The sequence below is a fragment of the Hyla sarda genome, chromosome 2, assembly GCF_029499605.1.
Source record: "Hyla sarda isolate aHylSar1 chromosome 2, aHylSar1.hap1, whole genome shotgun sequence".
Classification (NCBI taxonomy): Eukaryota; Metazoa; Chordata; class Amphibia; order Anura; family Hylidae; genus Hyla; species Hyla sarda.
The window spans coordinates 159,570,733-159,585,784 of NC_079190.1; the positions used below are offsets into that span (position 1 = coordinate 159,570,733).

General features: G+C 40.0%; 1 protein-coding gene across 1 annotated transcript in view; it reads right to left on the reverse strand.

Moving 5' to 3' along the window:
* STK24 (serine/threonine kinase 24) overlaps nt 1-15,052 on the reverse strand; it is a 62,506-nt gene that overhangs the window by 15,414 nt on the left and 32,040 nt on the right. The window contains exons 3-7 of the mRNA XM_056555632.1: nt 10,349-10,405; nt 6,539-6,647; nt 6,040-6,197; nt 4,585-4,770; nt 887-1,029 (exon numbers count right to left, since the gene is read on the reverse strand). Of these exons, the coding sequence (XP_056411607.1) occupies nt 887-1,029; nt 4,585-4,770; nt 6,040-6,197; nt 6,539-6,647; nt 10,349-10,405 (653 nt within the window). The remainder of the gene's footprint in view (nt 1-886; nt 1,030-4,584; nt 4,771-6,039; nt 6,198-6,538; nt 6,648-10,348; nt 10,406-15,052) is intronic.

Genomic DNA, 15,052 nt, shown 5'->3' on the forward strand with positions numbered 1-15,052 from the left:
TATGTTCATACTAGGTTAGTGCGCCTGCGCTTTTGAGTACGCTTAAAATAGCACATACGGCCCAACGCTGTCATTAGGGGACTCTGTTTAGCCATAGAAATCAATGCTATTCCCAATAACAGTGTGCATCAATATCCCATTTTTAGCAAGATACCAACAGATAGGACTAATGGGTGCACTAACATAGTATGAACCTTGCCTAACAGTTTTTCCTCATTCAAGTGTTATCTAAACTATGGAACATTTTCAATTACTAAAATACACCACTATATATATATATATATATATATATATATATATATATATATATATATATATATACATACATATATATATATATAGATTTAAAGGGGTATTCCAGGAAAAACTTTATATATATATATATATATATATATATATATATATATATATATATATATATATATATATATATATATATATATCTATCTATATATCAACCGGCTGCAGAAAGTTAAACAGATTTGTAAATTACTTCTATTAAGAAATCTTAATCCTTTCAGTACTTATGAGCTTCTGAAGTTAAGGTTGTTCTTTTCTGTCTAAGTGCTCTCTGATGAAACGTGTCTCGGGAACCGCCCAGTTTAGAAGACGTTTGCTATGGGGACTTGCTTCTAAACTGGGCAGTTCCCGAGACACGTGTCATCAGAGAGCACTTAGACAGAAAAGAACAACCTTAACTTCAGAAGCTCATAAGTACTGAAAGGATTAAGATTTTTTAATATAAGTAATTTACAAATCTGTTTAACTTTCTGGAGCCAGTTGATATATTTAAAAAAAAGTTTTTCCTGGATAACCCCTTTAAGTTCCCACACTCATATTACAAAGCTATCTTATTTTTGGTAGAAAATATTTTCTATTAGCTTACCCCTCTGAATCAGAACTAGACGCCTCTTGACCTTGTTCTAACTTCCATCGCTTGTACCTATCAATTAAATCTGTTAAATAGGATGTCTTTTTGGCATTTCGTACAATAAATTTGTGCTTCAACAGTTCCTTTGCTGTCGGTCTCTGGAAAAAAAAAATCAGAATAGCAATAAATTTAGTACATTGATAAGAAGTAAGATTTTAAGAATATGTTGGACCATATTGGTTTGCATAAACAAAATGAGGCAACCACCATGATAAGACTGACAACATATTCCGCATCTTTTTAACCCTTCTCAAGCATGAAAGCAGCAGCACCAAGAAGCTATTACCTGCCCAGGGTGGAGGGGACTCCAAGGAGAGCCAGTCAGAAACAATGGGGCACAGCACTTAGCGCAATGCTTCTGTCCCTTTGTTTTAGCAATCAGTGGAGATCTCAGCACACACACCCCCACAGATCAAAATGTATAATACAAACGTATGCCACTATGATATATGAATAGTTAAAAAAAAAAATATATATAATAATTACAGGTATCCTTTAATAGAAATGCCACATATATGAGAAACTAGGGAACATGTTTATAGACAAATTATTTCTGCAGAGTTTATGCAAGTGTCACAATTTTATACATTTCTTAGCATTATAGGATGCTTTAGTCAAAAATGTACTACATGAAATCTGTGAGACCTTGTTAGTTCATATTTAAGGTCTCTGTGATGGAATGCTAGGATGCAGAAGCAGCACCTAGACAGTGCAGCCATTAGACATTAGGGGGATCTGACCTAACTTAACATTTTTCCCTATCCACAGTCCAACTGTTAAACCTCTGATGAGTTTCCGCCCTACTGGGCCTTAGCCATAGGTATCTATAACTAAGGCCCAGTAGGGTGGAAACGCATCAGAGGGGGAGGTTTTACCTCGGGTATGTCAGATTGCACCTTATTTTGTATTGCCTGGATTTTAATGGATTAAATAAAAAGGATGTTTTATATCCTGTGCTGTGACCATTTTGGGTGCTTTATCTTGAAAAAGGTGAAGGAGGACTGAGTGCACGTGCACAGGGGGAGGTGAGCGCTATCCAAATTGCTTTTCTATAGTTAGCACACACACACCACCTCTCTATTTATTGTTTATGGAGCCACCTGATCATTCTGCTATCTCCAAAGGCCAATAAACAGTGAATGGAGTGGCAGCACACGTACCGACCTGCTACAACAATCAAAACAAATAAGTCAGAATTCCGTTCTGGAGGTCACATGGGGCCCAGTTACATATCTGTTACATATGTTTTATGTGTTGAATACAAAAGCACATTTTAATACGCTTTTGTGTTCTGAAAATCTGCGGTCATAACAGACTAAACGCACTCACAAGTCACTCACGTTTGGTGTATTAAAGCCTATAGCTGTCATTTCAAAAAGCCTGGTTCATGTTTGGCAAATAAAACATATGTGTTACTCATACCAACATACATGGCTGACTGAATTTCACTTGGTTGGTGCCACAAGAAAAAAAAAAGACTTTTTGAAATGCCACCTTTGGATATCAATTGCTGATATGTATGTTGACACCCAGCATCACCACCGATCAGCTATTTAGCTCCGCTTCTACACAGAACATAAGGCCAAAAGCACTTGGCTCTGTTCACATTGTAGTGGCTGACTTGAATCACTGGCTGATGACCTATCCTGAATATGCTCCTTGGTTGAACTTGATGGACGTACGTCTTATTTCAACTGTACTTACTATGTAACTATACAATGCACTTGGACAGTTGTGAGCTCCTTTCATTTTTTCAGATTTTGTAATGTTGCCGCTTTGTGCTAAAATACAAAAAATAAAATCATGTTTTCCCTAATCATTCTGCACTCAATACCCCATAATGTCAAAGTGGAAACAGAATGTTAGAAATCTATGCTAATTTATTGAAAACAAAGAACTAAAATATTGACTAGTACATGAAGCACCTCTGGCAGCAATGACAGCCTATAGTCTTCTTCATTATGATGCCAAAAGGTTTGCACAAATGAATTAGTTTTTATTTTTGTCATTCTTCTCTCATCCAAGCTCTGTCAGGTTACTGTCACTGGGGAGAGGCTTCTTTCTGGTCATTAAAGGGGTACTCCACTGGAAAACATTATTATTATTATTATTATTTTTTAATCAACTGGTGCCAGAAAGTTAAACAGATTTGTAAATTACTATCTATTAAAAAATCTTAATCCTTCCAGTACTTCTCAGCTGCTATATGTGCCACAGGAAGTTCTTTTCTTTCTGAATTTGCTTTCTGTCTTTCCACAGTGCTCTCTGCTGACACCTCTGTCCATTTTAAGAACGGTCCAGAGCAGGATTGGTTTGCTATGGGGACTTTCTCCTACTCTGGACAGTTCCTAAAATGGACAGAGGTGTCAGCAGAGAGCACTGTGGTCAGAAAGAAAGGAAATTCGAAAATAACTTCCTGTGGCACAAATAGCAGATAATAAGTACTGGAAGGATTAAGATTTTTTTATAGAAGTAATTTAAAAATGCGTTTAAATTTCTGGCACCAGTTGATTTAAAAAATAAAAAAAAATGTTTTTCAGTTGAGTACCCCTTTTAAGTCCAGACTGGTGAAGTGCAGCAGTGATGGCTGGTCTTCTGCAAGCTTCTATTTTCTGCACACACAGGATCTTTGGAGCTCAGCCAGAATGGCCATTGGGTCCCTGGTCATTTTTCTTAAGGCCCTTCTACCCAATTTTTTAGTTTGGTGGGACAGCCAGCTCTAAAGGGATTCTTGGTTGTTCCAACTCTTTCATTTAAGAATTCTGGAGATCTTGCGAACTTTCAGTGCAACAGAAACATCAACAAATCTGGACCTCCATACAATCCCTGTCTCTGAGCTCTACAGATATTCCTTTCCATCTCATGGCTTTTTTTTTTTTTTGCTCTGATATGTATTGTTAGCTGTGAAACCTTATACAGACAGGGGTGCATCAGTCCAAATCCTGTCCAATCCACCGGAATTACCATAGGTGACTCAAAGTGTAGAAGCATCTTAAAGATTAACAAGAGAAATGGAAGGACCTCAGAGCTAAACTTTAGGTGCCATAACAAAGGGGCTGAATAATTGTACAAAAATTTTAACATTTTAATAAATTGGCAAAAATCTCAACATTTCTATTTTTACATTCCTATGAAGGGGTATTAAGTGCAAAATGAAAGAAAAAAATTGATATTTTATTTAAGCACACATAACAAAATGAGTAAAAAGGTCTGGATACATTTTCAATTGCACTCCCTATTTGCCAGGAAAAAAAATCTTTAAATCTGCAATACAAAAAAAGATCTGCAGAGCTTACAGTAGGACAAAGATTTCAACAATAATTTTGGGGCTGGAGAATAAAATGCAGGATCATCTCCAGACAACAGCAGACACAAGTGACCAGCATTACTGTTTACTGCTAGTGATCTGCACAATAAGGGAACCAGGACATTATAAGCAACATATTAAACATATTACACAAGTGAAAAAACAACGCAAAAAAATATGTGCTGCAATTCCCAATGTGAACTGTGATGTGTATTCCCATTGAAAACAATGTGGTTTACATTACAGCATGTTTTGGCGCTTATTTTGATGTTTACCAAATAAATGCTAAACTATTGTACCATGTGTAAGCACAGCCTAACCATAACATGTATATATTTGGACTTACAAAGCTGGGTTCTTTGTTTAGGCAAGCTTCTACAAATTCCTTCAGGAGTTTGCTATAGTTTCCTTCAAGTGTGGGTGGGTTGCTTTTCGGAATGTGGAAAAGCACTTTCATAGGATGCAGTTCTGAATGAGGAGGTTCCCCTTTAGCAAGTTCTATAGCTGTTATGCCCAATGACCAAATATCAGCCTGTAAAAGCAATAATAGTAATATTAACTGACCACTAAGCAGAAAAAGGCTAGAACGCCAGGTAACATTTATTACAATCTTCATGAGAAAATGTATAAACAGGTTGTACTAAAACACATTGCCATTGATATGTAATCTGGTAATGATTTGGTTCTGTCAACCATGTACTCGCAAGCTTCGAAATTCTTCAAGCTTTAGATGTTTGTTCTGCAGTTTGGGTGGGCTTACACCGAAATACAGTCAGATACAAACACTGTTTCCTAATCTGGTAGAAGAAACATCATTTAAGTGGTCACTTGATCGGTGCTAAGGAATTCACGACACAGAACGACCTTTTAAGAGCTATTAAAGGGGTATTCCGGTTTTATACATTTTATCCCTATCCAATGGATAGGGGATAAGTTGTATGATCGCAGGCGTCTCGCCGTCATGCCCCCTACCATAGACATGAATGGAGGTGGCGTGATGTCACTAGGAGGCGTGGCCGTGAGTCATGTTCCCCGTCTCAGAGGCAACGCCCTGCACAGAATGCCGGGGGCTGCACCAAGATCACGGGGGTCACCAGCAGCGGGACCCCTGTGATCATACATCTTATCCCCTCTCCTTTGGAATGGGGATATGATGTATAAAGCCAGAATACCCCTTTAAGGGTTTCACAAATATGTATATAAATCACTGGAAACATAAGCAGATTGCAGCATCAAACTTTCCTCAGAACTTTGCACTTTTTTGGAATGTACAAAACTTGCTTCCTTTTACTGAGGAACCATAAAAATATTCACCTACCATGTTTCACTAAATACACATAGCAAAATTGAAAATAGGCTAACAAATGGCTGGAACACAATATGTTATATTGGTAGGGGGGTGTTGCAATACCATAAAAAATATGGTAAGTATTATTAAATGGAGCAAAAATATTTCTGATAGTCCAGAGTAGCTGTCTGTCCTCTTAAGAGTGTGAAGAATGTCAAGTCTTGTAGAACATAGGGTTCATCTTCAATACTAAAATATTTAAATGACAGCACAACAAGTCCCGCGATGGCGCTGTGCACGTTACAGAAGTTGTTTTACAGGTTTGCTGTGTTCCTGTGTGTCCCATCATCAATATTCATGAGGACTTTGCCACAGTACACAAGCATCTCACCCCTTAGTTGGAAACACAAGCTCTTTGTATACAGACAGTGATTCATTATTCATTATACTACATGTGATCTTTAATTAACATTAGACACAAGCACAACAAGGACAGTAATCCTTTCTCCTTACCTTAAAATCATATGCCGACTGTTTGATGACCTCTGGTGCCATCCAGAATGGTGTGCCAACAAAAGTATTCCTCTTAATCTGCGTATCAGTAAGTTGACCAGCTACTCCAAAATCGGCCAGTTTAACCTCTCCATGCTCAGATAGCAACACATTGGCCGCTGAGAAAAAATATAAAACACATTTTTATTATGCCTTAGTGCACATTCTCTGTATTGATAGGACAATGAACGTTGTGGTTATGTCAGCTATGGTTCCCTACTTTGAAGATATGAAGCTTATATGATGTTATATAACCAGTTATAGACTGGAAGACTGAATACAGTCAGCGTGTTATAGTTCACTACCACTCTGACACGATTTTAGTATGGAAGTTAGTAAATACATGTACGTGTGCTTCACTAGACCATGTGATCTAGTAAAGATTATAAGTTTAGGACTGCAAACATTATTTACCCCTTATCTACAGTATAACGTTGCAGTCGCTCAGTGACATACTCACCTTTAATGTCTCGGTGAATTTTCTTTTCTGAATGTAAATAATCCAGTCCTTTCAATATTTCCCTTAATATTGTGGCAATTTGTGTTTCATCCATTTGGCCAGGTTCCAGCTGCCAGGGAAACAATGGGTTGTATACACATTATGATATATAGCACATAAAGCCTTATATACACAGAACAGCCATAACTTTAGAACATCTGCCAAGTAAATAATATTGTCTCTTTACAATGGCAGCTGCCAGTGGGCAAGGTATATCAGACAACAAGTGAACAGTATTTTTGAAGTTGAGGTGTTGGAAGCAGGAAAAATGGCCATAGTGTAAGGATGTGCTTGACTCTGACAAAGGGCCAAATTGTGATCCGTAGATGACAGTGTCAGGGCCTATGCTAACACCTGTACACCACTGAAAGCATCTACAATGGGCATCTGAGCATCATAACTGAAGCATAAAGCAATAGAAGAAGGTGGCCTGGTCTAATGAATCCCATTTTCTACCCACATCGCATGAACAGCTGGGTGTGTCTAAAAAAGATTTAGAAACATAGAATGTGTCGGCAGATAAGAAGCATTTGGCCCATCTAGTCTGCCCAATAATCTGAATACTATGAATAGTCCCTGGCCCTATCTTATATGAAGGATAGCCTTATGCTTATCCCATGCATGTTTAAACTCCTTCACTGTATTTGCAGCGACCACTTCTGCAGGAAGGCTATTCCATGCATCCACTACTCTCTCAGTAAAATAATACTTCCTGATATTACTGCAGAAACCTTTGCCCCTCTAATCTAAAACTATGTCCCCTTGTGGTACTTTTTCTCCTTTTAAATATACTCTCCTTCTTTACTGTGTTGATTCCCTTTATGTATTTAAAAGTCTCTATCATATCCCCTCTGTCTCTTCTTTCTTCCAAACTATACATGTTAAGGTCCTTTAACCTTTCCTGGTAAGTTTTATCCTGCAATCCATGTACTATTTTAGTAGTTCTTCTCTGAACTCTCTCTAGAGTATCTATATCCTTCTGGAGATACGGCCTCCAGTACTGTGCACAATACTCCAAGTGAGGTCTCACCAGTGTTCTGTACAGCGGCATGAGCACTTCTCTCTCGCTACTGCTTATACCTCTCCCTATACATTAGGGATGTAAGAAAAAATCGATTCTCGTGATAATCGCGATTTTTCATTTGCCGATACAGAATCGATTCAAAATATTTTTGAATCGATTCTTTTAGGGATGTGGAATTTTTATCTGCGGACGCCCGGAACAGCATGTCCTGTCCTGGGCATCAGGAGATAAAAGTTCCACATTTGTGGAGCCGGGCAGGCCGGATCTGACACGGCTATGGAGCGGGCTCCGACTCGTGCCCACTCCGTACTATGCGACCCCCGGCTGATTTCAGTAGCCGGGGGCCGCCGCTAATCGCCAGCATGCGGCAATCGCCGCGGCTGGCTATTAAAGGAGTATCCGGTGCGCACTTTTCTCATTTTATCCTATCCAGGCTGCAAAATAAAACGCACTTTATCTTACCTGCCAACGAGCCCCCGGAGCTCCGGTACAGGTGTTCGGTCCCCGGGCTGTATTCTTCTTACTTCCTGTTAGTCCGGCACGTCACATGGAGCTTCAGCCTATCACCAGCCGCAGCGATGTCCCGCCTCCGCTGGTGATAGGCTGAAGCTCCATGTGACGTGCCGGACTAACAGGAAGTAAGAAGAATACAGCCCGGGGACCGAACACCTGTACCGGAGCTCCGGGGGCTCGTTGGCAGGTAAGATAAAGTGCGTTTTATTTTATTTTGCAGCCCGGACGGGATAACATGAGAAAAGTGAGCACCGGAGTACTAGATCGCCGCTGTCAAAGCTGACAGCGGCGTCTATTGGGATCTATGAATGCTCCCAGGTGGGCGATATATCGCGATGTATCGTCACCTAGACAGTATCGCGATATATCGGGATATATCGAATCGCCACACTGGTATCGCGATTCGAATCGAATCGCCAAATTCTTGGCGATTCACACCCCTACTATACATCCAAGCATTCTGCTAGCGTTTCTTGCTGCTCTATTACATTGTCTTTCTACCTTTAAGTCTTCTGAAATAATTACTCCTAAATCCCTTTCCTCAGATACTGAGGTCAGGACTGTGTTGGAAAATTTGGGGTCCTATGGTTGGTAGTTTGACAAGTACCAACTACCTAAACATAGTTACAGACCAAGTTTAGCCATTCAGAGCAACAGTATTTCCTAATGGCAGTGGCCTCATTCAGCAGAATAATGCACCCTGTCACGCTTTCATTGTTCAGGAATGGTTTGAGAAACAAGACAAAGAGGTCAAGGTGATTACTTGGTCCCCAGATTCTACAGATATTAATTCAGTGCTAGCTTTTGGGGATGGAATATCCCATTAAATGGACCTGCTGCTACAGTCTAGGGGCCAGAGACCACAAGGCAATGCATTCACATTCCTTCAAGAAAACTATGTGTGGCATTAGCTTGTTGTGGTGGCTGGGGATTTATCATTTGGAACTTTTTTTAAAATTGTTGAAAATTTGTTGCACAAACACAATTTTTTGTGCAACCTCCCACCAGCCAGGACCACACTTACAGACTTGTCTACATCTTTGCTATTTGTGAAGAACTGCACTTCTCGGATAACTGAGGGTAAAGTACACATGACAGCCAGGTAAATGGGAGTAAAAGGAACTTGATTGGCACAGGCAATGATAAATTCCCACTTAAAGGGGTACTCCGCCCCTGGCATCTTATCCCCTATCCAAAGGATAGGGGATAAGATGTTAGATCGCCGCGGTCCCACTGCTGGGGACCCCGGGGATCGCCACTGCGGCACCCAACCATCGCTACTGCACAGAACGAGTTCGCTCTGTGCGTAATGACGGGTGATACAGGGGCCGGAACAGCGTGACGTCATGGCTCCGCCCCTCATGACATCACAACCCGTCCCCTTAATGCAAGTCTATGGCAGGGGGCGTGATGACCGCCATGCCCCCTCCCATAGACTTGTGTTGACGGGGGCGGGCCGTGACATCACGAGGGGCAAAGTCGTGACATAACGATGCTCCGGCCCCTGTATTGCCCGTCATTACATGCAGAGCGATCTCGCTCTGCGCAGTCATGATAGCGGGGTGCTGCAGCAGCGATCCCCGGGGTCCCCAGCAGCAGGACCCCGGCGATCTGACATCTTATCCCCTATCCTTTGGATAGGGGATAAGATGTCTAGGGGCGGAGTACCCCTTTAAGCCATGACAGGTTAGGGCCGTTTTGGTGGCATAAGAGGGATAAACATAAAATTAGGCTTTAATATTATGGCAGATTGGATTATACAACTTTATAGTCAGATGAGGAAAATAGGTTTTGTAGTGGAACAAACAAAAGAGTAAATGCAAAAGAGCAGTTAACATATCCGATGTAAAATGTGCCCAATTTACTGGTGACTTGATTTACTTTCAATTAAGGCCTATAGTGAAGTGACAAATAGCAACTGGGTCAGCAAAACATTATCCCACACATCCAAGATATGGCAGGATTTTCTCTCAAAATTATTTAGCAGCAAGAAGAAGATTCAGCGACAATGAGTAATGACTCTTGGAGTCTATTTATACATGTTCTGCATGGAGTTCTCCTATTTTAGATGTCATCCAATTATCTACATTGTGCAATCAACTGCAGCTTTTTTTTATGAAGGTCGCACTGTGAAATAATATTTTGTATCAATTTTATATCAGCAGGCTGTAATAATTCAGCCTAATCCTATCTTACTTCACAGGTAAAATTTAACCTCTGGTAAGTATACGCACCAAATCCAAGGCCGATCCTCCTCCAAGATATTCCATAATGATCCATAATTTTGTATCCTACAAAAAGAAACAATTGGTTTACATGTTGCCAATTTGTATGGTGAATGAGCCAATAAGGGGATGCCGATGTGGTCTGTTAGATCATGACAGTCCCCTAGAGAAAAGTTTGGTAGTAATCTTCAATGCACTATTACTCCTCAATAGTGTTGGGCTATTACATGAAGCATTATATTAGTTTTAAACTAAAGGCCTATTTCCCACATTGAAAACTCTTCAACGGATTTGCAAATGGAAATTGTAGCTCAAAGAGAAACATGTTGAAAACACAAAGGAGCAGATTTACCACTACAAATGCACCAGAACTGGCTTAGGCTACATCAGTTATTTTACATACGGTTTCCTAAACGGGAAACAAAAAAGCTGGCACAACCATATGTATTTTAATGGTCAATGCGTTATGCATTAAATGAAAGTGAAAAGCCGTATACAGTTTTTAAAAATTCATAAAATAACCCAAAACCTGACAGACCTGTTCCCAAAACAGTGGTAGACCACAGTTTTGCCCATGGGAAAGAAATGTACAAGAACAAAACCGTACACAACTGGATAGTTGTGTACTGTTTTGTAGGGGATGTCAATAAATAAGTTTTTTATACAGTTGAATATGGTTTTCACATTGAAAGTCGTATACGGCAACCACATGTAAAATACATGATGTGGATGCACCCTAATATGGTTGGCACCTCAATCATTCTGTGTCTTAGACATGTTCGCAGATTGTCCAACAAATTGTAGGGCCTTCAGCAAAATGGTCATGGTTAATATAAAAGGGATGTGGTTCAAATAAAAGGGATGTGGTATTAGGAGTTTTCAGATGCACTTAAAATGTAACGCCAAATGTTTGTGCAATATCACTCCTGGCATTGGGGACCATAAATTGCAGACCAGGTGTCTTGTAAGGTTTCTGTAAAACCTTTCAGTTATCTTAATAGTCAGCTAATATGCTTCATAACTAAAGTCAACCCAGACATACCTTGCTTTAATGTGCTGGGAGATCACTGTACTGGAACAACCTTACTTGTCTCAATATTTATCTTGCTGCTTAGGCCTCATTCACATTTGCATATTCGATCAGTCAAAACCAGGAATGAATCCTAAACACAAAAAAATGATAATGGAAACATTCGTATTTTTCTCTTTTGTTTTGCATCTTTCTTGATTTTGGCTTAAAAAAACAGATGCAAAATACTGATCGAGTACACAAGTGGAAGAAAGTATGAATTTACTGATCACCAAAAGAAGTAGAAGACATAGAGCTCAATTGTTCCACTTATTGGGTTTCCTTTGAATGTACTGGGGAACCTTATCGATGTAATTAGGAAAGTCCGTACAGCCCAGTGTCTAACTGCTAAACAGGCATCCCCAGACGATACCAGTACATACTTCTATGCACAGTCAAAGAACTGGCATGCAGAAGTTTTTGGCATAGTCCTTTATAAGTTAAGCATCAGGAAACTATTAAGCAATTATCATGACTACAATGAGTCCTTTATGTAAATGAGGTGAAAAGAAAGACTATTACCTTAGAACTTATTGCTACTAATAGAATTTTATTTTATTTGGGAACAGGAATGACTCTTGTAGCTTTCATGTTTATTACTTGTTTCTGAGTAACTATGTTGCTATATTTGTAAAAAGAAGGTCAAGGTGATACCTCTAACCATCACTATCTTTACAATCACAAGCTAGTGCAACCATATGTGAGATAGTTTCGATAAATTATAATGTGAAATAAAATTGCTGTGATCCAGTAACCAATAGATGCAGAAGACTGAAGGGAGACCATTACCTATTGGTCTGCACATTTTCCAGCTTATCTCTTCCTTCAAATGTTCCTTTAATTACTTCCCCTTGCTCCGCCGATTCTTTTGACACCACTGTTTAATAAAACACTTGTTTCACATAAAATAATTCTGGAGCATCTTTTGTTAGACCTCTGCACTGTGCCAATCCTCTGTTATTCCTCTTGAATAAACTGACAACTGGGTCTTACCATTCCCCTAGTCAATGTCCCCCACAGTCAGCACTGATGTGACAGTGAGGTGCAGGGCAGGGGCAGATTTGACAGATTGGCCAGGCCAGAGAGGAGACCAGCAGCCATATCTCCTAAAAGTCCAGAATTTAAAGCCTTGCCCTTCTGTCCCAGGAGGTGTGCTGTATGTCCCGCTCTCCCCCCAGCATGATCATGTCACACCAAGCAGCACGTAATCCTGGCTACCTGCTCCATCTTGCATACACTTAGTGAGCGAAGCGGCCTCCTGTCTTGGTGGATGCAGTCAGAGAAATCAGAAACACTGCTGAGGCTGGGGGAGCCTGGCTAGAGCTTGTAGTCCTCCAGTGGTATGTAGGGACCAGCTTCCTACTTCCCACAGTCCCTGCTATAGCCACATTGAAGCTCCCTCTTATAGGCAATGACAGTGCCTGCAGATAAGGGAGCAAAGAGCACAGAGAGGAACATGCTCAGCTTCTCCTCAAGGCAGTGTAAGGCCATGTTCACACAACAGAATTTCTGAACGGAATCTGGCCAAAAAATTCAGCTTGGAAATTCTGTTGCAGCAGAATCCCATGGCATGCTACTGTCTGCCTGTGTTTTCCGGGTGGACATTTTTTTTTTTGGTCATCTCCATACGTCTTTTGATTATGCCTTGGTTTCTTTATTGGATGCATATACTGATATAGAATATGCAAAAAAAACGTAGAAAAAACGCCAGCACGGCTGAATGAAAATCTTCCAAACTTTATTCATGAATCTTCATTAAAAACCTTCACGGTGGCAGAAAGACATGGACATATACAAAAGTAGAAAAAATTGCACATAGAAAAACAGTCCCAGACAATGGCTGACGCGTTTCAGGTTGCTACACCCTTACTCATAGCTTGCCAATCCTCAAATGAGACTGCCTCATATACTACAAGGCTGCCCTTCCCATCAGGAATGGGAGGGACATCTTAGGTCAGTGTGCAATCTAACACAAGTAAAAGAATATATATGTATATTTTTTTTAAAACACACACAAAAAAACTGTAGGACTATATTACAGCTAAGGAAAACAAAACAACCAATTCACATATATTAAATGCAATATCAAATCCGTCTTATTATTTAAGCCATGCGGTTGAGTACAATTCAACAGATAGATCCACATGATCTAACTGTTGTGGAGAATTGGTATAGGAGGAGTAATTTATTTTTTCTGATCAAAACCAGTTTTCCACATGCCTCTCATGGTATGGGAGGTATGTGGACGACGTGATCATAGTTTGGAAATCAGATCAGAATGGAGTACCTGCGTTCATGCAATATATGAACGATAATCATTGTAATGTAAAATTTAGGTATACATGTAATAAGCAGGAGGTTCGCTTCTTAGATGTGCTATTGCGGGGTAATCCAATAACAAAGAAGGTAGAAGTAGAACCTTACCGCAAACAAATTACTGGTAATACTATTTTGAGAGCCGATTCCTGCCATGCTAGGCACACTCTCTCTGTTATACCAGTTGGAGAGCTGATCCGTATGAAACGGAACAGTTCTTCACTACAAGTGTATGAGAGGGAAGCAGAAAGGGTTTGCACCCATTTGACAGCACGTGGATATCCCCCTTGGCTTTTGAATAAAGCCCGGACTCGGGTGGATCAAATGGATCGCAATATGCTGCTAACAGGTAAAAAATGTTCCAATACTGATGATCAAGTGACGTTTGTTACCACATACAGTTTGGAGTTCAATGAGATAAAAAACATTGTGAAAAAACACCTACCTCTACTGGCAGCAGATCCAGTGGTAGGGGAGATTATCAAACCGAGTGTTTGTTTTTCTGCACGACGCGCTCCTACTCTTTCAAACCTACTTGTTCCAAGTATGGTCTGTGTAGAAGAGGAGCAATCAACCTGGCTAACGCTTAAAGGTTTCCACAAGTGCGGTAACGCAAGGTGTGTAGTGTGCCCTCATGCAACTAAAGGTAATAAAATAGAAGGTACAATAGATGGCAAAGTCCACACTATTCGTGATTTTATTAATTGCGATAGTACCCTTGTAATATACAGAGTTACCTGTACGATTTGCAAAATGGATTATGTAGGTAGCACCAAACGCACCTTAAAAAAGAGAATGCAGGAGCACATCAGATATGCCGCAGGTCCTTTTACGCCTAGCATGTCTAATGTCTCAAAGCATTTCCTATTAAAACATAATTCTGACACATCATCATTGCGTTTTTGCGGCATTGAAAAAAATCTAAAGAGGTAAAAGAGGGGGTGACCCTATACGAATTCTCCACAACAGAGAGATCATGTGGATCTATCTGTTGAATTGTACTCAACCGCATGGCTTAAATAATAAGACGGATTTGATATTGCATTACTAGTATATAAGTGAATTGGTTGTTTCGTTTTCCTTAGCTGTAATATAGTCCTACTGTTTTTTATGTGTGTTTTTTAAAAATATACATATATATTCTTTTACTTGTGTTAGATTGCACACTGACCTAAGATGTGCCTCCCCTTCCTGATGGGAAGGGCAGCCTTGTAGTATATAAGGCAGTCTCATTTGAGGATTGGCAAGCTATGAGCAAGGGTGTAGCACCCTGAAACGCGTCAGCCATTGTCTGGGACCGTTTTTCTATGTGCAATTTTTTCTACTTT